Here is a 25,210-nt window from a genome sequence, read left to right as displayed (position 1 = left end):
ATCCCGAGTTTCACATCTCCGGTGGCTCTAGAGGCTGTGACGGCTTCGGAGTTGGCCATAAAAAATTCCAAGCACTGGAACCAGTGTCCAAACCGTGCCGATGCATCCGAAGCATGCGGGTCCAAATCCAAGCATTCCGGTTTCAAAAGTTGATCCATCGTTGAAAGTTTGCTAATAAAATTGATGCGCCTCAATAACTTCAAGGCTCAAAGTTAACTGGATAAAACAAGGCTTTTATTAGCAAAGAAAGATGCCTGTGTCTTCACCTAGCATTCTGCTGTTCTCCTGCAAGACAAGCCTGGGCTTGTCTTAAGTAGGGCCAGGTATGGGCGGAGCTGACACACCCAATGGGGAGAAAGGGGGCGGTGCACTATATACGATACAAGGTAAAAACACAGGAGCAGGCAATACAAACACAGGAGCAGGCAATACAATATATATAGTTAAATACAGAGTCTGATGAATGACATATTTCATCACAATACCTTTCAAAACAAAGTCATATTTGCTACTTTTATTTTAGGTACGCTTTGCCATTGCTGCAAATCGGGATGCTAAAAGCAGCAAATTTCCATTACAGCCTCATTTTTGTTTTGGCTTTTCTTAATAGTTTTTGAACACTTTTTTGCTCTCGCACACAAACCTAGATGGGGGGCAGGGGGTGGGGGGCTGGTCAGAACTGCTCCCCCTGCTCTTGGCTAGTAGAAGGCGCTCTAAGAGAACAGCAGTCACCCCTTCCTCCAAGTCTCTCATTTTCCTTTTCACTTCCACTTGATGTTGTGCTGATGACAGGGCAGGTCATCAACTTTGTCGGGTGGGTTATCTGAAGCCTTTGTACTTTTTGAGATTGACGTTAGCCTTCTATGCCACCGAGCCTATCTGTCTAATCAGAATATCACAACTTCACTTTACAATGCGGGATTGCTGGGAATACATCAACACAACCTTATATATAGGCATATTTCCAAATGTTACAGTGCCCTTCCTTTTAAGAACATAAGAACATAAGAAATAGGAGCAGGAATAGGCCACTGGGCCCCTCGAGCCTGCTCCGCCATTCAATAAGATCATGGCTGATCTTGGGCTCAAAGCCACTTCCCCGCCCACTCCCCATAACCCTTCACTCCCTTATCTTGTAAAAATCTGTCTATCTCCACCTTAAACGTATTTAATGACCCAGCCTCCACAGCTCTCTGGGGCAGAGAATTCCACAGATTTACGACCCTCTGAGAGAAGAAATTCCTCCTCATTTCAGTTCTAAAAGGGCGACCCTTTATTCTAAAACTGTGCCCCCGAGTTCTAGATTTCCCCACGAGGGGGAAACATCCTCTCTGCATCTACCTTGTCGAGCCCCCTCAGTATCTTATATGTTTCATGAAGATCACCTCTCATTCTTCTAAATTCCAATGAGTGTAGGCCCAGCCTGCTCAACCTTTCCTCATAAGTCAACCCCCTCATCTCTGGAATTAACCTAGTGAATCGTCTCTGAACTGCCTCCAATGCAAGTATATCCTTCCTTAAATAAGGAGACCAAAACTGTACGCAGTACTCCAGGTGTGGTCTCACCAATACCCTGTACAGTTGTAGCAGGACTTCCCTGCTTTTATACTCCAACCCCTTTGAAATAAAGGCCAACATTCCATTTGCCTTTTTGATTACTTGCTGTACCTGCATGCTAACTTTTTGTGCTTCATGTACAAGGACCCCCCAGGTCCCTCTGAACTGTAGCATTTTGTAATCTCTCGCTATTTAAATAATCATTTGTTTTTTTATTTTTCCTGCCAAAGTGGATAACCTCGCACTTTCCCACATTATACTCCATCTGCCAAATGTTTGCCCACTCACTTAGCCTGTCTATATCCCTTTGCAGATTCTTTGAGTCCTCTGCACAACTTGCTTTCCCACCCATCTTTGTATCATCCGCAAACTTGGCTACATTACACTTGGTCCCTTCATCCAAGTCATTAATGTAGATTGTAAATAGTTGAGGCCCCAGCAGCGATCCCTGATAAACCCCACTAGTTACCGTTTGCGAACCGGAAAATGACCCACTACTCTCGTGGAAAATCAAAAATTATCATAGAATCATAGAAATTTACAGCACAGGAGGCCATTCAGCCCATCTTGTCCATGCCGGCCGACAAAGAGCTATCCACCCTAATCCCACTTTCCAGTACTTGGTCCATAGCCCTGTAGGTTACGGCACTTCAAGTGCATGTCCAAGTACTTTTTAAATGTGATGAGGGTTTCTGCCACTACCACCCTTTCAGGCAGTGAGTTCCAGACCCCCACCACCCTCTGGGTGAAAAAATGTCTCCTCAACTCCCCTCTAAACCTTCTACCAATTACTTTAAATCTATGCCCCCTAGTTTTTGACCCTTCTGCTAAGGGAAATAGGTCCTTCTTATCCACTCTATCTAGGCCCCTCATAATTTTATACACCTCAATTAGGTCTCCCCTCAGCCTCCTCTGTTGCAAAGAAAACAACCCCAGCCTATCCAATCTTTCCTCATAGCTAAAATTCCCCAGCCCAGGCAACATCCTCGTAAATCTCCTCTGCACCCTCTCTAGTGCAATCACATCTTTCCTGTAATGTGGTGACCAGAACTGTACACAGTACTCTAGCTGTGGCCTAACTAGTGTTTTATACAGTTCAAGCATAACCCCCCTGCTCTTATATTCTATGCCTCGGCTAATAAAGGCAAGTATCCCATATGCCTTCTTAACCATCTTATCGACCTGTGCTGCTACCTTCAGGGATCTGTGGACATGCACGCCAAGGTCCCTCTGATCCTCTGCACTTCTCAGTGTCCTACCATTTATTGTGTATTCCCTTGCCTTGTTAGCCCTCCCCAAATGCATTACCTCACACTTCTCTGGATTGAATTCCATTTGCCACTGTTCTGCCCACCTGACCAGTCCATTAATATCTTCCTGCAAAATTGGTTTCACAGAATCATAGAATGATACAACACAGAAGGAGGCCATTTGGCCCACCGTGACTGTGCCAGCTCTTTGGTAGGGCTATCCAATTAAACCCACTCCCCTGCTCTTTCCCTCCAGCCCTGTAAATGTTTTCACTTCAAGTATATATCCAATTCTCTTCTGAATGTTACTATTAAATCTGCTTCCACCACCCTTTCCGTCAGTGCTTTCCCAATCACAACAACACGCTGTGTAAAAATATGTTTCCTCATGTCGCCTCTGGTTCTTTATCAATCACCTTAAATCTGTGTCCCCTGGTTACTGACCCTTCTGCCACTGGAAACAGCTTCTCCTTATTTACTCTATCAAAACCATTCATGATTTTGAACAGCTCTATCAAATCTCCTCTCAACCTTCTCTGCTCTAAGGAGAATAACCACAACTTCTCTAGTCTCTCCATATAACTGAAGTCCCTCGTCCCTGGTACCATTCTAATAAATCTCCTCTGCACCCTCTCCAAGGCTTTGACATCCTTCCTAAAGTGTGGTGCCCAGAATTGGCCACAATACTTCAGCCGAGGCCTAACCAGTCTTTTCCTTGAACTTTTGCAAGTTACGAGCCCCATAAGTACAACTATAACTGGAAAAACAGCAGACTCTTACCATTTTCTTATTGTCCTTATTTGCTTGTTGTTTTTCATCCACTACCTGCTGTTGCAGTTTGCTGATCTGTAAAACACAAACACCTTCAATTACATTGAAAAGAATCACTTGCAAATTTCAGTCACCTTTTAATTTTCCTTCCCTTCCTGCAGGCAAGTTCCTGACAACCTCCCTAATGGCATGGCTCAGGTCATGTTAATTCCCCAACACGCTCACCATCATGCCACCCAGATTACTTTAATTGATCAAAGTAAGAAAGACTACTTGGGAACACAGGAACAGGAGTAGGCCATTCAGCCCCTCGAGTCTGCTCCGTCATTCAATTAGATCATGGCTGATCTGCACCTCAACTCCATTTACCCACCTTTGCCCCATATCCCTTGATACCCTTACCTAACAAAAATCTATCATTCCCAATCTTGAAAGCTCCAATTAGCCCAGCATCCACAGCTATTTGGGGAGAGAGTTACGGATTTCTACTACCCTTTGTGTGAAAAAGTGCACCCTGATTTTTCTCCTGAATGGCCTAGACCTAATTTTAAGATTAGGTCCCCTTGTTCTCGATTCCCCCACCAGAAAAAATAGTTTCTTTGCATCTATCCTATCAAATCCTTTTAACATTTTAAAGACATCAATCAGATCACTGCTCAATCTTCTATACTCCAGGGAATACAAGCCAAGCTTATGCAACCTGTCCGTATAATTGAACCCTGTAAGCCCCGGTGTCATTCTGGTGAAACAACGCTGCACCCCCTCCGAGGCCAATCTATCCACCCTGAGGTGCGGTGCCCAGAACTGAACGCAGTGCTCCAGAGTGGGTCTGACCAAGGCTCTATACTACTTAAACATCACTTCCTCCCCTTTGTATTCCAGCCCTCTTGAGATAAAGGCCAACAGTCCATTGGCTTTTTTGATTTCTTTTTGTACCTGTCTACTAGCTTTTAATGATTTGTGTACTCAGACTCCCAAATCTCTTTGCTCCTCTACAGTTCCTAGTTTCTCAGCATTTGAAGATACTCCAATTTATCTTCCTCGGGTCCAAAGTGGATAACCTCACACGTGCCCTCACTGAACTCCATTTGCCATAGTTTTGCCCACTGCGGTTAATCTGTCTATGTCGCTTTACAACTTCCTGCTCCCATCTACAATACTTACAAAGTCTACTTGTGGCTCACACTATTGAACACTGGAGTCCCAGCCCTTTACATAGCTCTGTAGGTTCACTCAGTCAGGCACATTTGGTGAAGCAAATCTGATAACCAGTGGGATTGAGGTGTGATACATTAGTGCGACTTGAGCGTCCCATCTTCCTGGAGTTCCCACAGATCTTCCACCAAGGTTACGGGAGAACCCGGCTGAAATGCAACCCCTTGGCTTCTAAATGTCATCTAAACCAAGAGAATTTGTCACGACATTGAATATTCTCTCAAACATATTCTCTTTACAACAAATACATAGAACTATTTCCCCCCTAGCTTTTCTTGCTTGCTTTATCCACTGGGAGTTCCTATCTGGCAATTCCATCAACATTTTTGTTTCTTACTACTGCCAGCCCTGTCAGTCGTGGCTCAGTGGGCAGCACTCTCACCTCTGAGTCAGAAGGTTGTGGGTTCACAGTCCCACTCCAGAGATTTGAGCACAAAAATCTAGGCTGACACTCCAGTGCTGTACTGAGGGAGTACTGCACTGTCGGAGGTACCATCTTTCGGATGAGATGTTAAACCGAGGCCCCGTCTGCTCCCTCAGGTGGATGTAAAAGATCCCATGGCACTATTTCGAGGAAGAGCAGAGGAGTTATCCCTGGTGTCCTGGCCAAAAGTTATGCCTCAATCAACATCACTAAAAAAAAAACAATGTGGTCATTATCACATTTGCTGTGCGCAAATTGGCTGCTGCGTTTCTTACTTTACAACCGTGACTACACTTCAAAAATGTACTTAATTGGTTGTAAAGCACTTTGGGACATACTGAGGTCGTGAAAGGTACTACATAAATGCAAGTCTTTCTTTCTTTAACTCATCAATTTGGTTTGTGAGTTTATGTCACATTGAAAGTTTTTTTTCTTTTTAATAATATATAACTATGGCACTATATTGAGGGAAGAACATACAAGAAAATAGGATTTTACTGAAAACATTGATGTCTGTTATGACAATTACTGGTTGATCAAGTGGTGTAGCATTTGATGCTCCCGTGGATTGGCCACTGAACGTTAGAATGCAAGTTCATGCCTGCAATTCCCCAGACAATAAATTCCTGATCTGGACAATGCCATCAATGAGATGCACCAAGCAAAGGCTTGGCATGTCCCATAAGTGGGTTGCTCTCTCAGTGCCCAACTAAAGAGGCCTTAGTGTAGGCCTCAAAGCAGTTGGCAAAATGGCCGTGTGTCATGGAGAGTTGTAATGGGGGTGGGGAGAAGATTCGATAATATTAAGATTAAACGATATTAAGTTTTAAAATTTTCAAGAAAACAGTCATGATTATTACCATTGTCTCTTTATCCAAGTCCTGTTTCTTTAAAAATGAGATCACTTCCATGGCATCCCTCTCTACTTGAAACCGATCATTCATTAAGGTTTCATTGGTTCTGGCAAGCGTTCGTGCTGTATCACGGTATTCCACTCGCGACTTCTCCATCACATTCAGTCTTGATTCCCACAAAGCAGCATTTGCCATTGCCTTCTCTATATCTGGTTCCACGGGAATTTTTGGATCAGGCTTTTCATCCTTACTTCCTTTCCTTAATAGGTAAACAAACATTTCTAAAGAAGTACTTTAAAAAAAAAAGCTAACAGTTTGTTGAGTAAATCCACAAGTCCAGGAGCTCTTGCTCCCTTCTAGATCAGCTGGAAAGACACACAGGTGCACCCACCATGTCCGTCAATGTCTTATAATTCCCAGGAAATGGGTCAGAATGATAGGTCGGTGGGAATGCACGAATGCATTTTGGACAGCTTGTCCAAGTGCAAAATATCAGGCCTAGCAAAGTAGCAAGAATGTTGGCCTGTTGCAAATAATGGAGCTTTATGCCATAAATGAGTAACTGAGGTCTATCTCTCGCTAATTTTCTCCATTCTTCTCTGAAGTGACTCATACAGGTGTACGATCCAATGAGTGTGTCAATGCTTGGTGCCTCATCCAAGTTCACATTCTTCATGTGTGTGCCTAAATCACTGAATTTTGCCAGGCTAGTTGATTATAGAGGGCCCATGACCAACATCTATATGCACATTTTTTACCAGGGAGGGAAACATTGAAGGTACAGTCTTCAGACTGTCTTTGGCCAGCAATTATGGTATTTCTAAATTATTTCCCCCCTCCCAATTATGCTCCAATTTTTTCCCCTTTGCTCCTGAAGGCAGCAACTCAAGTTGGAGCATGAGTTGAGGGCCTTACATAACCTCATCAGAGTGCCCACTGCTACTATTGACTATGATATCATAGTGAAGGACTGGGAGCAGTTCTCCAACTCTTCATCTAGCAAATATATGTGGCACAGGCAGAAAATCCTAGCGAGAGAAAAGGGCATAAAACAAATTCCTAGAAAGAAAGGAATTAAATGTTGTCCTCATTACGATACATTAAATTAACAATTTAAAAAAAGCATTTGTCTATTAGGTTACAGAAAAACATAAACAAGCACTGAGTTATTGCAATTTGCATCATGCCCCCATTCATTTGCTACTATGATGGAATCAAATGTCTATGATGCAGTGAGCCAACAGAAGATGCTCAGTTGCTTGACATAGGATCAGTGCAAGAATAATTGGCCATACATTGTAATTTCAACTGGTAGGCATTCTTCCAAATAACCAGACCTTCCTTGTATTCTATGCTGGTTGCCATGTCTCCACACAATCCTTGCATTCGTAACAAAATAGACGAGTTAATGGCACAAATAACTACATATGGGTATGATCTTGTGGCCATTACAGAAACATGGCTGCAGGGTGACAATGCCTGGGAATTAAACATACCAGGTTATTTAACGATCAGGAAGGACAGGCAGGAAGGAAGGAGAGGTGGGGTGGCTATGTTAATAAAGGAAGGAATCACTGTAATACAGAGAAATGATATTGGGTCAAAAGATCAGCATAATGAAACAGTTTGGGTGGAGATAAGGAATAATAAGGGGAAAAAAACACTAGTGGGCGTAGTCTATAGGCCTCCGAACAGTTGCAACTCTGTTGGACGGAGTATCAATCAGGAAGTAGTTGAGGCTTGTAATAAGGGAACATCTATAATTATGGGGGATTTTAACGATCATATTAATTGGACAAATCAAATTGGGCAGGGCTGCCTTGAGGATGAGTTCATTGAGTGTATTATGGATGGGTTTCTTGAGCAGTATGTAACTGAACCGACCAGGGGGCAAGCAACCTTAGATCTGGTCCTGTGTAACGAGACAGGATTAATTAAAAATGTCCTAGTAAAGGATCCCCTTGGAATGAGTGACCATAACATGGTTGAATTCCATATTCAATTAGAGGGTGAGAAGGTTGGATCTCAAACAAGCGTGCTAAGCTTGAATAAAGGAAACTATGAAAGTATGAGAGCGGAATTGAGTAGAGTGGATTGGGAAAATAGATTAAAGGGTAAGACGATACATGATCAGTGGTGTACATTTAAGGAGTTATTTTACAACTTCCAAAAAATATATATTCCACTGAGAAGAAAAGGGTGTAAAAGAAAAGACAGCCATCCGTGGCTAAGTAAAGAAATTAAGGATAGTATTCGACTAAAAACAAGGGCATATAAGGTAGCCAAATCTAGTGGGAGGATAGAGGATTGGGAAAACTTTAAAAGACAGCAAAAAATAACAAAAAGATTGATTAAGAAAGGGAAGATAGATTATGAAAGTAAATTAGCAAAAAATATAAAAACAGATAGTAAGAGTTTTTATAGTTATATAAAAAGAAAAAGGGTGGCTAAAGTAAATCCCTTAGAGGATGAGACCGGGAAATTAATGGTGGGAAATATGGAGATGGCAAAAACACTGAATGAATATTTTGTATCAGTCTTTACAGTAGAAGACACTAAGAATATCCCAACACTGGACAAACAGGGAGCTATGGGGGGGGGGAGGAGCTAAACACGATCAAAATCACTAAGGAAGTGGTACTCGGTAAAATAATGGGACTCAAAGCGGATAAATCACCTGGACCTGATGGCTTACATCCTAGGGTCTTGAGGGAAGTGGCGGTAGGGATTGTGGATGCATTGGTAATAATTTTCCAAAACTCCCTGGACTCAGCAAAGGTCCCGGCAGACTGGAAAACTGCTAATGTAACACCCTTATTTAAAAAGGGCAGTAGACAGAAGGCTGGAAACTATAGTTTAGCCTAACATCTGTGGTAGGTAAAATTTTGGAGTCCATTATTAAGGAGACAGTAACAGGACATTTGGATAATCATAATTTAATAGGACAAAGTCAGCATGGTTTTATGAAGGGGAAGTCATGTTTGACAAATTTGCTGGAGTTCTTTGAGGAAGTAACATATAGGGTGGATAAAGGGGAACCAGTGGACGTAGTGTATTTAGACTTCCAAAAGGCATTTGACAAGGTGCCACACAAAAGATTATTGCTTAAGATAAAAAATCACGGGATTGGGGGTAATATTCTGGCATGGCTAGAGGATTGGCTATCTAACAGAAGGCAGAGAGTTGGGATAAATGGCTCATTCTCAGACTGGCAATCAGTAACTAGTGGTGTTCCGCAGGGGTCAGTGCTGGGTTCCCAACTCTTTACAATCTATATTAACGATTTGGAGGAGGGGACCGAGTGTAACATATCAAAGTTTGCAGATGATACTAAGATGGGAGGGAAAGTAGTGAGTGAGGAGGACATAAAAAACCTGCTAGGGGACATAGACAGGCTAAGTAAGTGGGCAGAGATTTGGCAGATGGAATACAATACTGGAAAGTGTGAGGTTATGCACTTTGGCAAGAAAAATCGTAGAGCAAGTTATTATCTTAATGGCAAGAAACTGGAAAGTACTGAAGTACCAAGGGATCTGGGGGTCCTGGTGCACGAAACTCAAAAGGTTAGTATGCAGGTGCAGCAAGTGATTAAGAAGGCCAATGGAATGTTGGCTTTCATTGCTAGGGGGATAGAATATAAAAATAGGGAGGTATTGCTTCAGTTGTACAAGGTATTGGTGAGACCGCACCTGGAATACTGCGTACAGTTTTGGTGTCCATACTTAAGAAAGGACATACTTGCTCTCGAGTCAGTACAAAGAAGGTTCACTCGGTTAATCCCGGGGATGAGGGGATGGACATATGAGGAGAGGTTGAGTAGATTGGGACTCTACTCATTGGAGTTCAGAAGAATGAGAGGCGATCTTATTGAAACATATAAGATTGTGAAGGGGTTGGATCGGGTGGATGCGGGGAGGATGTTCCCGATGATGGGTGAAACTAGAACTAGGGGGCATAGTCTTAGAATAAGGGGCTGCTCTTTCAAAACTGAGATGAGGAGGAACTACTTCACTCAGAGGGTGGTAGGTCCATGGAATATGCTGCCCCAAAAAACTGTAGAAGCTACATCATTACATAAATTTAAAACAGAAATAGACAGTTTCCTAGAAGTAAAGGGAATTAAGGGTTACGGGGAGCGGGCAGGAATTTGGACATGAGTCTAGGTTCGGATCGGTCATGGCCCTGTGGGTAGCGGAGCGGGCCCAGGGGCCGTGTAGCCTGATCCTGCTCCTATTTCGTGTGTCTAATTCTATTAGATTCAGGAGATGGTTCTGTGATAGTAGATTGGCGGTTAGGATCAGATCAGCCATGATCTTATTGAATGGCGGAGCAGGCTCGAGGGGCCGATTGGCCTACTCCTGCTCCTATTTCTTATGTTCTTATGACAATACAAATTAATCTTTCTTAGTCTTTCGTATAAATATGTAGAAATAACAACATCACTTCTCTTGACAGAACTACTCTGACAAAGGGCCAAGCCCCAAATATCAACCTGTCTTTTCTTTTTTGCAGATGCTGAACAACATGCTACTTATTCCCAGGTATTTGTTTCAGTATTTGCAGGTGGGAGGTGATCTGTTTATTTGTACTTTATCATAAAAACCTGTGCCTCTCCCATCCTGCAATAACAATCCTTTTTAATAATGACCCGAAGGCTTCTTCAAGTCATAGTTTCAATGCAGAGAACAAAAAAAACATAAAGTTAGAAAGGAAAAACTTTAAAATTAGATATGCACTGGAGAGTGTGCAAAAAAGATTTACAAGGATGATACCAGAAATGCAAGTTTATGCCCATCAGGAAAGGATGAACAGGCTGGGTGTCTTTTCCTCTTGAAAAGAGAAAGCTGAGGGGTGTGACCTAATAGAGGTCTTTAAAATTATGAAAGGTTTTGATAGAGTGGACAGCGAGAGAGAGAGAGTGTGTGTTTCCACTTGTGGGGAACAGCAAAACTAGAGGTCATCAATACAAGATAGTCATCAAGAAATCCAATAGGGAATTCAGAAGAAACGTCTTTAGGTGCCACAGGGAGTAGTTGAGGCGAATAGTATGAATGCATTTAAGGGGAGGCTAGATCGGCATATGAGGGTGAAGGGAATAGAAGGCTATGCTGACAGTTAGATGAGAAAGGACGGGAGGAGGCTCGAATGGAGCATGGACCATTTGAGCCGAATAGCCTGTTTCTGTGCTGCAAGATTTAAAACTGTGCAAGTTACAAAATAAAAACAAAACGAAGGCAGGTTACCTCTTTCCTTTCTTGTTCGGCATGGCGGCGTGCAATGTCGCTTCGGAGCTGCTGAGCTGTGAGTATTGCTGCTGTGGAGAGTCTGCACTCCCTCACTCCAGGCCCTGTGGACACAGAAGCCTTTGCCCGTTACCCCGGGAAACGGGCTACACACGGTTTCGGTGACGTGCAACGCAAGAGGCGATGACGTCAAAGTCTGTGAGGTCACCCTCAGAGGCAATTCCACCCTTTATTTTAATTCCTATTAGTTGACGCAGCAATTTTAATGATTGTTTTTCCCCCTGTCTCTTTTTGACTGCATTGAGTTTCTAAAGAAAATAATGGAAGGAACCTCAAATTGCTATTTATTTGACAAAAAATGCCCGTGGTACTTTTTGTTCCTGGTTATGCATCTTATATATTTTTTTAAAGTATTCATTGATTGAGGATTAAGCGAATGGGTCGCTAAGTAAAGAAATAGGTTGGAGATACGCATCTGCTGGTTAGTAAGGGACCAGCGCAGCGTCCGTCACCATGGAAACGCGGACGGCCCACGCTCGGCGGCGCGCGTCAAAACGGGTGACGTCAGCGCAAGTTGCACGTGACGTTGGCACAAGTTCAGGCGGCTGGTTTGCGCAAATCGCTGGTGACGTAGGCGCTTTTCGCAGGCGCAGGCGGAGGTGGAGGTGGAGGCGGGTAGCGGGGAGCCGGCTTTTGGTCTGCCGGGAAGATGTGAGGAGCGTCAGATAGCGGTAAGTGCTGCCCGCCCTCAGGGAGTTTTGCTATTGTTCTGATGGTGTTTAGTGCAGTGAGGACAAGGTTGGAGAGCTGTCCTCTTGACACTATAGTTGGCCAATCCTCTACCCTTTATTTTTTTCTTTATATATATCCCATCCCTTTAAAAGGCAATTATGGATTCTGCTTCCACCACTGGTTGCTGCTAGGGCATTAACAATCTTCTGCATGTTTAAAATAAACTTCTCTCTTCCTCCTTTTGTTGACAGTTTTGAGGGCATACATTTCAAACTATCAGCTAGCAGATATTGTTTTGTTTGTTTTTCCCCATCCCAATAAAACAGTTAAATCAGAGCAGTCAACAGGAGGGAATTAATTGCTCGGAGTGAGAAGTGACTGGGCTGGAAGTTTCTTCTGCCTGAGGGGCAGAAAACTCTCTCGCCTCTCAGCAGCCACAAGTGTCAAACAGATCCATACTAAGACTGTGTGCCATCTGGGGAGATGAGGCTGCCGCGCCCTTGTAATTTGATTTCTCTTGTCACTTCTTTGCCCTGTTCATCACTTGTTTTAGTTTAAAAGTTTTACCCTACTGTGGGTTTCCCCCCCTGGTATATTTCACTCCTGATTTGATGCAAACGTGTTTGCAGACTGCATTAGCAATTCCCTCCTGTTGACTGCTCTGATGTAACTCTTTTATTGGGAGGGGGAATAAAGAAAACAATATCTGCCAGCTGGTAATTTGATTGCATAAATTTAAAACTGTCAACAAAAGGAGGAAAGGGAAGAGAAGTTTTTTTTTAATATGCAGAAGATTGTTAATGTCCTAGCAGAAACAGTGGTGGAAGCAGAATCTATAATTGCTTTTAAAGGGATGGGGATATACATATTTGAAAAAGAAAAACAATAAAGGGTAGAGGAATGGGACTAAGCAGATAGATCTTTCAAAGAGCTGGTGCTGGACTGCTGCAGTGTTATGTGGAAGTTATGTTTTCATTGGCAGAATGGAAGAAGGTCCTGTGGGTAGTTGCTCACTCAGACACAAGTCATTTATAATATGAAGGCAAGAACATTTGACCCTGTTGGAAGTATTTTAAGTCCCGTTCTCTTCCCCCCCCCCCCCCCCCCCCCCCCGGAGAGACATTATTGCTGCTTTTGGAAGAAATGTGGCCCCAAAGATCAAGGTGCCATTTTTAAATTGATTTATCTTTCATGATAGTGATGTTTCCTGAAATTATTTGGAAAAATAGCCTTGTGTTATGCATTTACAAACCGTGCCAGTGCCTCAAAGCTTTCCATATAATTCAGTGATGGTGACATATGCTGGTAGCTCTCCAGTAACTTGCCGTGTGGTACTCTTCATCCAGAATGTGAGTGTTGGCCAGCTAGTTGATCGTAGGGGCACCATAACTGAGCCTGATCCTGTCCCTGTTTTATTCAACAGTGATCACTTGATAAACATTGGAAGGGGCCCTGACTTACTTATTATCCCCACCTCTACTCTCAGCCACTGTCTGGGCTAAAACCAGAACAGACCATGAATCAAACTTGGGATGTTCCTGGAATATACGGATCAGTACCACATCACACAACATTTAGAACAGAGGAAGCTGAGGGGAGGTATAAAATTATGAGGGGCCTAGATAGAGTGGATAGGAAGGACCTATTTCCCTTAGCATAGAAGTCAATAACCAGGGGGCATAGATTTAAAGTAATTGGTAGAAGGATTAGAGGGGAGTTGAGGAGAACCTTTTTCACTCAGAGGGTGGTGGGGGTCTGGAACTCACTGCCTGAAAGGGTGGTAGAGGCAGAGACCCTCATCACATTTAAAAAGTGCTTGGATGTGCACTTGAAGTGCCGTAACCTACAGGGCTAGGGACCAGGAGCTGGAAAGTGGGATTAGGCTGGATCGCTCTTTTTTCGACCGGCACAGACACGGTGAGCTGAATGGCCTCCTTCTGTGCTGTAAATTTCTATGATTCTATTCATGCGCTGAGGCATTGGACGAGCTCTGATGATGTATCTCTAATGTTCTGTTTTTGTTCCTTGTTCGTCTTAACAGTATTGTGTTTTATTTTTAACTGTTGCAATGAGCAGTGACTCCCTTCCACCAGCTGAACTGCTCTTTTTCCCCCCCCTCTCCATGTCTGCAAGTAAGCTTGAGTGAGCAATGTGATTTTGACCATGTATGTCTGTCACTCATCGAACTGATTCTAATCCTAGAATACTACAGCACAGAATGAGGCCATTGAGTGTGCTGTGAGACAGGGAATGTTGGGAGAACAGAAGGAGCAGCAGCAGATTAGGGATGATCAGAGAATGTTAATGCAAATTTTCCCTCGGGTGGTTAGATTAATAAGATGGAGTCAATGCACATGGTCTATGGTGGGAATGAGCTTGATGGGCCTAGAGGCCATCTCTCATTATGTTTCTCATTTTCCTTCAACTAAAGTTGCTTTGAAGATGAGCTATGCAATTTACCTCCTTGGCCAGTCATAAATTTTAAAAGAAAATTCCTTGAAAGGTGCCAGTTTGACCGGTTTGTGCTGAGCTAGCGGATCTCAATCAGGGCAGCAGGTGGGGCACTAGAGTCGGCTGCCGCACCTCCTGAACTAGTGAGGGATAAAATCAGCCAGAACTCCAGGTCGTGCCCGCTACGCAGTGATCACCACTGGCATCCAGCACAGGTGAGAACGGGATCAAGACCTGTATTGATGTCTCTGACGGCTTAGTGGCTTGTCAACGCTCGCCGTCTAAGTTCACTGATTTAAGAAAGGTCACCCGATTGAGGTACTGGAGCAGCCTTCAGAAGATGAGAGGCAAGAGATTTTTTTTTTTAATGTACTGAGGGATAGCCCAGATAAAACAAACCCTATTCATCTCCATTGTGCTTTGTTTAGCTTTGACTCTTATTAATGCTGCAGTGTTGTCAAATGTTTTGCTATTAAAATCCCAATGACTTTGTGAGTAAATGCATTTGTGTAATATGAAAGAAAGACTTGCATTTATATAGTGCCTTTCAGGATGCCCCAAAGTGCTTTACAGCCAATGAAGTACTTTTTTTTTGAAAGTGTAGTCGCTGTTGTAATGTGGGAAACGTGGCAGCCAGTTTGCACACAGCAAGCTCCCACAAACAGCAATGTGACAATGACCAATACTATGTTTTAGTGATGTTGATTTGAAAGAAAAAAGAAAAACTTGCATTTATACAGCGCCTTTCACGACCACCGGACATCTCGAAGTGCTTTACTATTTGAAGTGGAGTCACTGTTGAAATGCGGCAGCCAATTTGCGCACAGCAAGGTCCCACAAACAGCAATGTGATAATGATCAAATAATCTGTTTTTGTTATGTTGATTGAGGGATTAATATTGGCCCAGACACCGGGGATAACTCCCCTGTTCTTCTTTGAAATAGTGTCATGGGATCTTTTACATCCACCTGAGAGAGCAGACGGGGCCTCGGTTTAACGTTTCATCCGAAAGATGGCACCTCCGACAGTGCGGCACTCCCTCAGCACTGCACTGGAGAGTCAGCCTAGATTTTTGTGCTGAAGTCTCTGGAGTGGGACTTGATCCCACAACCTTCTGACTCAGAGGCGAGGGTGCTACCCACTGAGCCACGGCTGACACTATATGTTACTAGGCTGTACAGAGCAGGATGGTCCCAGGTTTGGCCCAAAGTCGCTACCTATTTAGCTAATCTCTGGTGGGAAGACACTGCAATTGGCCTCTGACCCCAGGCTAGGAAGGGGAAAACTAGGGCATGGTTTCCGTCCCTGATGGCTATCTAGTGAGATCTGTTGGAACTGATGGCAGAACCGGGGTTACCTAGCTAGGCCCCTGACAGTTGAATAGCCCAACAACCATCATTGTTAAGACTTGCCCATTGGAAGTATTAGAGTTGCTGCCATCCATTGAACTGTATCTCAGAAGAAGCCATTGCCTTCAGGAGGGACGAGTGGTAAGTGGGGGAGGGCACGAGCAGCATTGCTTGTCAGACGGTTCTGAGAATGGCTATCTGTCTAATTTCCCCAACATTAACCTCCCTGACCTTTTTTATATTAATTCCTGCGATGTGGGCATCACTGGCAAGGCCAGCATTAATTGCCCTCGAAGGTGGTGGTGAGCAGCCTTGAACCACTGCAGTCCATGTGGTGAAGGTACTCCCACAGTGCTGATTGGGAGGGAGTTCCAGGATTCCATCACACTCCTGACTTGTGCCTTGTAGATGGTGGAAAGGCTTTGGGGAGTCAGGAGGTGAGACACTCACTGCAGAATACCCAGTCTCTGACCCGCTCTTGTGGTCGCATTATTTATGCTGCTGGTTCAGTTAAGTTTCTGGTCAATGATGACCCCCCAGGATGTTGATGGTGGGGAATTCGGTGATGGTAATGCCATTGAATGTCAAGGGGCGGTGGTTAGTCTCTCACTTGTTGGAGATAGTCATTGCCTGGCACTTGTGTGGCGCGAATGTTACCTGCCACTTATTAGCCCAAGCCTGACTGTCATCCAGGTCTTGTTGCATGCGGGCATGGACTGCTTCATTATCTGACGAGTTGTGTATGGCGCTGAACACTGTGTAGTCCTCAGCGAACATCGCCATTTCTGATCTTATGTTGGAAGGAAGGTCATTGATGAAGCAGCTGAAGATGGTTGAGCCCAGGACAGTGCCCTGAGGAACTCCTGCAGCAATGTCCTGGGGCTGAGATGATTGACCTCCAACAACCACAACCATCTGCCTTTGTGCTAGGTATGGCTCCAGCCAGTGGAGAGTTTACCCCCTGATTCCCATTGACTTCAATTTTACTACGGCTCCTTGATGCCACACTCGGTCAAATGCTGCCTTGATGTCAAGGGCAGTTACTCTCACCTCATCTCTGGAATTCAGCTCTTTTGTCCACGTTTGGACCAAGGCTGTAATGAGGTCGGGAGCCGAGTGGTCCTTGCGGAACCCAAACTGGGCATCAGTGAGCAGGTTAGTCATAGAGTCATAGTTATACAGCACGGATAGAGGCCCTTCGGCCCATCGTGTCCGTGCCGGCCATCAAGCCCTGTCTAATCTAATCCCATATTCCAGCATTTGGTCCGTAGCCTTGTATGTTATGGCATTTCAAGTGCTCATCCAAATGCTTCTTCAATGTTGTGAGGGTTCCTGCCTTCACAACCCTTTCAGGCAGTGAGTTCCAGACTCCAACCACCCTCTGGGTGAAAAAGTTCTTTCTCAAATCCCCTCTAAACCTCCCGCCCTTTACCTTGAATCTATGCCCCCTAGTTATTGACCCTTCTACTAAGGGAAAAAGCTCCTCTGTATCCATCCTATCTATGCCCCTCATAATTTTGTACACCTCAATCATGTCCCCCCTCAGCCTCCTCTGCTCCAAGGAAAACAAACCCAATCTGCCCAGTCTTTCTTCATAGCTGAAGCGCTCCAGCCCTGGTAACATCCTGGTGAATCTCCTCTGCACCCTCTCCAAAGCGATCACATCCTTCCTGTAGTGTGGCGACCAGAACTGCACACAGTATTCCAGCTGTGGCCTAACCAGTGTTTTATACAGCTCCATCATAACCTCCTTGCTCTTATATTCTATGCCTCGGCTAATAAAGGCAAGTATCCCATATGCCTTTTTTACCACCTTATCCACCTGTTCCGCCGCCTTCAGGGATCTGTGTACTTGCACACCCAGATCCCTCTGACCCTCCGTCTTGCCAAGGGTCTTGCCATTCATTGTGTATTCCCTTGCCTTGTTATTCCCCCCCAAAGTGCATCACCTCGCACTTTTCCGGGTTAAATTCCATTTGCCACTGTTCCGCCCATCTGACCAACCCATCTATATCGTCCTGCAGACTGAGGCTACCCTCCTCGCTATTTACCACCCTACCAATTTTTGTATCATCCGCGAACTTACTGATCATACCTTTTACATTCATATCCAAGTCATTAATGTAGACCACAAACAGCAAGGGACCCAGCACCGATCCCTGTGGCACCCCACTGGCCACAGGCTTCCAGTCACAAAAACAACCTTCGACCATCACCCTCTGCCTTCTGCCACTAAGCCAGTTTTGTATCCAATGTGCCAAGGCACCCTGGATTCCATGGGCTCTTACCTTCTTGACCAGTCTCCTGTGCGGGACTTTATCGAAGGCCTTACTGAAATCCATGTATACCACATCCACTGCGTTACCCTCATCCACACACCTAGTCACCCCCTCAAAAAATTCAATCAAATTAGTCAGACATGATCTTCCCTTGACAAAGCCATGTTGACTATCCCTGATTAATCCTTGTCTCTCCAAGTGGAGACTAATTTTGTCCCTCAGAATTTTTTCCAATAATTTTCCTACCACTGATGTTAGGCTCACTGGCCTGTAGTTCCCCGGTTTTTCTCTACTTCCCTTCTTGAATAATGGTACTACATTAGCGGTTCTCCAGTCCTCTGGCACATCCCCTGTGGCCAGAGAGGTCCTGAATATATGTGTTAGAGCCCCCGCAATCTCTTCCTTTGCCTCACACAGCAGCCTGGGATACATTTCATCCGGGCCTGGGGATTTATCCATTTTTAGGCCTGCTAAAACCGCCAATACCTCCTCCCTCTCGATGTTAATATGTTCGAGCATATCACAGTCCCCCTGCCCTATTTCTATGTCTACATCGTCCTCCTCCATAGTGAAAACAGATGCAAAAAATTCATTTAGAACCCCTCCTACATCTTCCGGCTCCACACACAGATTGCCACTTTTGTCCCTAATGGGCCCTATTTTTTCCCTAGTTATCCTCTTACCCTTAATATACTTATAAAACATCTTAGGATTTTGCTCGCCAGTGTTATTTCATGGCCCCTCCTTGATCTCCTAATTTCTTTTTTAAGTATCCCCCTGCACTTTTTGTACTCCTCTAGGGCTTCCTCCGTCTTTAGCCTTTTGTATCTGCCAAAAGCCCTCTTTTTTTTTTCCTAATCCATTCTCGTATATCCCCTGACATCCAAGGTTCCCTGTGGTTTTTGGAACCACCCTTGACCTTTACGGGAACATGTCACCATTGTATGATCTCAATCTCCCTTCTGAGCCTCCCATTGCTCCGATGCGGATTTTCCTACAAGTAGCTGACCCCAGTCCCTTTTGGCCAGATCCTGCCTTATCCTATTAAAATCGGCCTTCCCCCAATTTAGAACCTTTATTTCCGGCCCATCCCTGTCCTTTTCCATGACCACCTTAAATCTCACCATATTATGGTCACTGTCACCAAAGTGCTCACCTACTAGCACTTTTTCCACTTGGCCGGCCACATTCCCTAGAATTAGGTCCAGTACTGCCCCCTCTCTTGTAGGACTTTCTACATGCTGGCTCAAAAAGCTCTCCTGGATGCACTTTAAGAATTCTACACCCTCTGAGCCTTTCACACTTTGACTATCCCAGTTAATATTGGGGAAGTTGAAATCCTCCATTATTATTACCCTATTATTTGCACATTTCTCTGAGATTTGCCTACATATCTGTTCCTCTATCTCCCCCTGACTGTTTGGAGGCCTATAGTACACTCCCAGCAAAGTGCTTGCCCCCTTTTTGTTTTTAAGCTCCACCCATATGGCCTCATTAGAGGAACCTGCTAATATATCATCCCTCCTTACTGCAGTAATTGACTCCTTAATTAATATTGCGACACCCCCTCCTCTTTTACCTCCCCCTCTGTCTCGCCTGAAGATTCTGTACCCCGGAATATTGAGCTGCCAGTCTTGCCCCTCCCTCAACCATGTCTCCGTGATAGCAACAATATCATACTCCCATGTGTTTATCAACACCTTCAGTTCATCCACCTTATTTGCAAGACTCCTTGCATTAAAATAGATGCCATCCAGCCTTGCCCTTATATATTTGCCCTGTCTACCAAGCTGACTTGTTTTTTTCTCTATAATTGGCAGCACATCACCCCCTATTTCAGCTCCCCTCTGTATCCCATCCCCCTGCCAAGTTAGTTTAAACCGCCCCCCCCCCCCCCCCCCCGCCCCCCCAACAGTGCTAGCAAACCTCCCCGCAAGGATATTTGTCCCGCTCTGGTTCAGGTGCAACCCGTCCGACTTGTACAAGTCCCACCTTTCCCAGAAGCAGGCCCAGTGATCCAGGAAACTAAAACCCTCCCTCCTACACCAACTCTTTAGCCACGCATTCATCTGCACTATCCTCCTATTCCTATACTCACTAGCACGTGGCACTGGGAGTAATCCAGAGATTACAACCTTTGAGGTCCTGCCCTTTAATCTGTTACCTAGCTCCCTAAATTCTTGATGCAGGACCTCATCCCCCCCTTCCTACCTATGTCGTTGGTCCCAATGTGGACCACGACCTCTGCCTGTTCACCCTCCCCCTTAAGAATGTCCTGTAGCCGCTCAGTGACATCCATGACCCTGGCCCCAGGGAGGCAACAAACCATCCTGGAGTCACGTTTGCGGCCACAGAAACGCCTATCTGTTCCCCTTACGATAGAATCCCCTACCACTATTGCTCTCCCACTCTTTTTCCTCCCTTCCTGAGCAGCAGAAGCATCCCTGGTGCCAGGAAGCTGGCTGCTGCTGCCTTCCCCTGGTGAGTCATCCCCCTCAACAGTATCCAACTTGGTATACCTGTTTGAAAGGGGGATGTCCGCAGGGGTTCCCTGCACTTCCTGCCTGCCTCTGTTGCTCCGCCTGATGGTCACCCCCTGTGCAGCCCTACCCTGAGGCGTGAACAACTTGCTAAACGTGCTATCCATAACCCTCTCAGCATCGCGCATGCTCCAAAATTCATCCACCCGCAGCTCGAGCGCCGCAATGCGTTCTACAAGTAGCTGCAGCTGGATGCATTTCCCGCACACATGGTCGCCAGGGACACTGGCAGCGTCCCTGACTTCCCACATGGAGCAAGAGGAGCAGAACACGGGTCTGAACTCTCCTGCCATGACTTACTCCTTTAATTAATTAAAAAATTTATTCAATACCCGTTACAGGTATACTCTAGGGCGCTTTATTAACCAACTGTCCCCACTACACCACAGAGACCCTAGAAATTTAACGACAGAATTCAAGCTTGTATTGAAAAGAGAGAAAATACTCACCAACCAATCACTTATCTGCTACCTGCTGACGTCACACTTGGACTACTTTTTACCTCTCTCCTGGAACCTGGATTGGTATGCCTCTGACTGCTCCCTTTTAAGCCTTTAAGCTCTCCCGCCTCGGGCTGCTCCCGCGCAGGTCCGCTGCTTCTCCGGTCTCGGGGCTGTGGGCCTCGGTGCCTCTGACTGCTCCCTTTTAAGCCTTTAAGCTCTCCCGCCTCGGGCTGCTCCCGCGCAAGTCCACTGCTTCTCCAGTCTCGGGGCTGTGGGTTATTGGTGAGTAAGTGCCGCTTGATCGCACTGTCGATGACACCTTCCATCACCTTTGCTGATGATTGAGAGTAGACTGATGGGGCAGTAATTGGCCGGATTGGATTTGTCCTGCTTTTTGTGGAGAGGACATACCTAGGCAGTTTTCCACATTGTTGGGTAGCTGCCAATGTTGTAGCTGTACTGGAACAGCTAGAGCTGGAGGCGCGGCTAGAACTGTAACTGGTGATTTTCTTCTTGGGAATATTATGTACATAGAAACATAGACACATAGAAGATAGGAGCAGGAGTAGGCCATTCGGCCCCTCGAGCCTGCTCTGCCATTCAATGCGATCCTGGCTGATCATCCAAATTCAGTACCCTGTTCCTGCCTTCTCTCCATATCCCTTGATCCCTTTAGCCTTAAGAAATATATCCAACTCCTTCTTGAATATATTTAATGAATTGGCCTCAACTGCCACCTTTGGTAGAGAATTCCACAGGTTCACCACCCTCTGGGTGAAGAAATTCCTCCTCATCTCTGTCCTAAATGGCTTACCCCTTATCCTTAGACTGTGACCCCTGGTTCTGGACTCCCCAACCATCGGGAACATCCTTCCTGCATCTAGTCTGTCTAGTCCTGTTAGAATTTTATAAGTTTCAATGAGATCCCCTCTCATTCTTCTAAACTCCAGTGAGTACAAGCCCAGTCGATCCAATCTCTCCTCGTACATCATTCCTGCCATCCCAGGTATCAGCCTGGTGAATCTTCGCTGCACTCCTTCCATGGCAAGAACATCCTTCCTCAGATAAGGTGACCAAAACTGCACACAATACTCAAGATGTGGTCTCACCAAGGCCCTGTACAACTGCAGCAAGACATCCTTGTTCCTGTACTCAAACCCTCTCACTACTAAGGCCCACATACCATTTGCCTTCTTAACCTCCTGCTGTACCTGCATGCTTACTTTCAGCGACTGGTGCACAAGGATGCCCAGGTCTCGTTGCACTTCCCCTTCTCCCAATCTATTGCCATTCAGATAATACTCTGCCTTCCTGTTTTTGACACCAAGGTGGATAACCTCGCATTTATCCATGTTATATTGCATCTGCCATGCTTCTGCCCAATCACCCAACCTGTCCAAATCATACTGGAGTTTCTCGGCATCCTCCTCACAGCACACACGCCCACCCAGCTTTGTGTCGTCTGCAAACTTGGAGATATTACATCTAGTTCCCTCGTCCAGATCATTAATATATTTTGTGAATAGCTGGGGTCCAAGGACCGATCCCTGCGGTACCCCACTAGTCACTGCCTGCCACTTGGAAAAAGAGCCGTTTAGTCCAACTCTTTGCTTTCTGCCTGCGAACCAGTTCTCTATCCAAGTCAATACCTTGCCCCCAGTCCCATGTGCCTTAATTTTACACATTAATCTCTTATGCGGGATCTTATCGAAAGCCTTTTGAAAATCCAAATACACCACATCCACTGGTTCTCCCTTATCTATTTTACCAGTTACATCCTCAAAAAAGTCCAGTAGATTAGTCAAGCATGATTTACCTTTTGTAAATCCATGTTGACTTTGTCCGATCCGGTCATTTTTTTCCCAAGTGCTCTGCTATTACATCCTTTATAATGGACTCTAGCATTTTCCCCACTACCGATGTCAACCGGTCTGTAATTCCCCGTTTTCTCTCTACCACCCTTTTTGAACAGTGGGGTAACCTTAGCTACCCGCCAATCCATGGGTACTGTGCCAGAGTCTATCGAATTCTGGAAGATGACCAGCAATGCATCTACTATTTCTAGGGCCACTTCCTTAAGTACTCGTGGCTAACGAGGGAAATTAGGGACAGCATAAGATCCAAGGAGAGGACATATAAATTGGCCAGAAAAAGCAGTAAACCTGAGGATTGGGAGCAGTTTAGGATTCAACAAAGGAGGACAAAGGGATTAATTAAGAAGGGGAAAATAGAATATGAGAGTAAGCTTGCAGGGAACATAAAAACTGACTGTAAAAGCTTTTATAGATATGTGAAGAGAAAAAGATTGGTGAAGTCAAGGGTAGATCCCTTGCAGTCAGAATCAGGGGAATTTATAATGGGAAACAAAGAAATGGCAGACCAATTATCTATATATATAAATCGGTACATCTGTCTGTCATTCTGTCTGTCATCGCCTGTGCGTCTGTCGGGTATGCGCTCGAAAGTTACAGGGCGTACCTACGCGTGCGTTACCTCCAAAGAAAGCTTACGCTTCCGAGACGGTTTTAAGCGTATTTACGTTTCGGCCGGGCTAAAATCGCGCCCGCGGTATCCCAAAAACCTTAAACGTTCCGCTCATTAGCATCTCATTAGCGACAGAGTGACCTCGAGCTCGACCAATCGTACGCCGGGTTGCTGGCGTGTGCCGCCGGGCCAATTGGTGCGTGTGGGGCCGGGCCTTATCGTTCTGAACCGATGTGAGTCGCTGCCATCTTGATTCCAAACTTTTCCTTTCTTTTTCCCGCTTTTTGCGTCTTTAAAAAAAACATTGCTTTTAAAACACATATTGTTTTTTAAAAAAATGATTTAGAAACGAATTAACTTATCTAACCTCATTAATTTTCCTACCTTTCCCCGTTTTTCCAGGTAGGCCTCGAAGCCTCGGCTTCTCCTTCGCACCCACGTCCGAGCTAGGCACCTCCCGGCCCCACTCGAAGGCTGGAGGGGCCGAGCCTCAGCCCAGCGCCGCTAGGGTGCGCGCGCAGCAGGAGCTGAGACGCGGCGTCTCTCTCTGGCTCGGGCGGGGCTTGCTGAGCGTCAAGCGTCACCCTGGCAAACCGGCCCCCCCGGCCGTCTCGCACAGCCGCAATCGGCGGTCTTCACCTCGGGGGGGGGGGGGGGGCGGGGCGCGACCCTCGGGGGGGGGGGGGGGGGGGGGGGGGCCCCTGCCCTCCCTCCCCCCCCTTCCCTCCCCCCCCCCTTCTCCCTCCTCCCCCCCCTCCCTTCCTCCCCCCTCCCTTCCTCCCCCCTCACCTCCCTCCCCCTCCCTCCCCCCCCTCCCCTCCCCCCCCCTCCCTCCCCCCCCCCCTCCCTCCCCCCCCCTCCCTTCCCCCCCCTCCCTTTCCCCCCCCTCCCCTTCCCCCCCCTCCCTTCCCCCCCCTCCCTTCCCCCCCCCTTCTTCCTTCCCCCCCCCCCCCCAGTCGCTCGCTCTCTCTCTTCCAACAACACATGCCCTCGAAAAAGCCTCGGCACCGCCGGGCACTTCAGCTAGTATATATATATTTTGTTCTGTCTTCACAAAGGAGGACACAAATAACCTCCCAGAGATGTCGGGGATCATAGGGTCTGATGAAAGGGAGGAACTGAAAGAAATCAGTATTTGTAGGGAAATGGTGTTAAGGAAATTGATGGATTGAAGGCCGATAAATCCCCAGGGCCTGATAATCTACATCCTAGGGTACTTAAGGAAGTGGCCCTAGAAATAGGAGATTCATTGCTGATCATCTTCCAACATTCGATGAATCTGAACAGTACCCATCGATTGGAGGGTAGCTAATGTTACCCCACTAATCGAAAAAGGTGTAGAGAGAAAACGGGGAATTACAGACCGGTAAGCCTGACATCGGTAGTGGGGAAAATGCTAGAGTCCATTATCTATATAAGATTTGGTCGGTCTGTCTGGCTATACACTCAAAAGTTATAGAGCGTACCTACACATATGTTATATCAAAAGAAAGCTTATCATTAGGGGAGTTAATAGGCGTATTTTTTGGTCAGACAAAAATGTTCGGAAAGTATACAAACAAGGTTCAAAAAACGGCAAAATTCCGCTCATTAGCGTTGAGTGACGTGATGGTTCAC

At 45.6% G+C, this 25,210-nt stretch overlaps 2 protein-coding genes across 4 annotated transcripts in view; one reads left to right on the top strand and one right to left on the bottom strand.

Annotated features, from left to right (window-relative positions):
- Positions 1 to 11,635, bottom strand: part of LOC147109088 (basal body-orientation factor 1-like) — a 54,278-nt gene extending 42,643 nt beyond the window's left edge. Inside the window, exons 1-3 of the mRNA XM_086002678.1 lie at positions 11,315 to 11,635; positions 6,078 to 6,330; positions 3,588 to 3,653 (exon numbers count right to left, since the gene is read on the bottom strand). Coding sequence (XP_085858804.1) covers positions 3,588 to 3,653; positions 6,078 to 6,330; positions 11,315 to 11,337 — 342 coding nt within the window. The 5' untranslated portion in view covers positions 11,338 to 11,635. The remainder of the gene's footprint in view (positions 1 to 3,587; positions 3,654 to 6,077; positions 6,331 to 11,314) is intronic.
- Positions 11,636 to 11,946: 311 nt separating this feature from the next.
- The window catches only part of entpd5a (ectonucleoside triphosphate diphosphohydrolase 5a), an 81,333-nt gene continuing 68,069 nt past the window's right edge, over positions 11,947 to 25,210 (top strand). Inside the window, exon 1 of one of the 3 annotated variants that reach the window (XM_086002683.1) lies at positions 11,947 to 12,045. The gene's annotated coding sequence lies outside the window, so the exon portion shown is untranslated. Of the gene's footprint in view, positions 12,046 to 14,697; positions 14,845 to 25,210 lie in introns of those variants that run through there. The other 2 variants (XM_086002686.1, XM_086002684.1) reach the window with 2 other exon arrangements.

Source organism: Somniosus microcephalus, chromosome 12, assembly GCF_052327205.1.
Source record: "Somniosus microcephalus isolate GS21.2 chromosome 12, FLI_Smic_1.0, whole genome shotgun sequence".
In the NCBI taxonomy this organism is placed as follows: Eukaryota; Metazoa; Chordata; class Chondrichthyes; order Squaliformes; family Somniosidae; genus Somniosus; species Somniosus microcephalus.
Note: the sequence above shows the minus strand (reverse complement) of the source record. Positions and strands in the feature narration are given on the sequence as shown.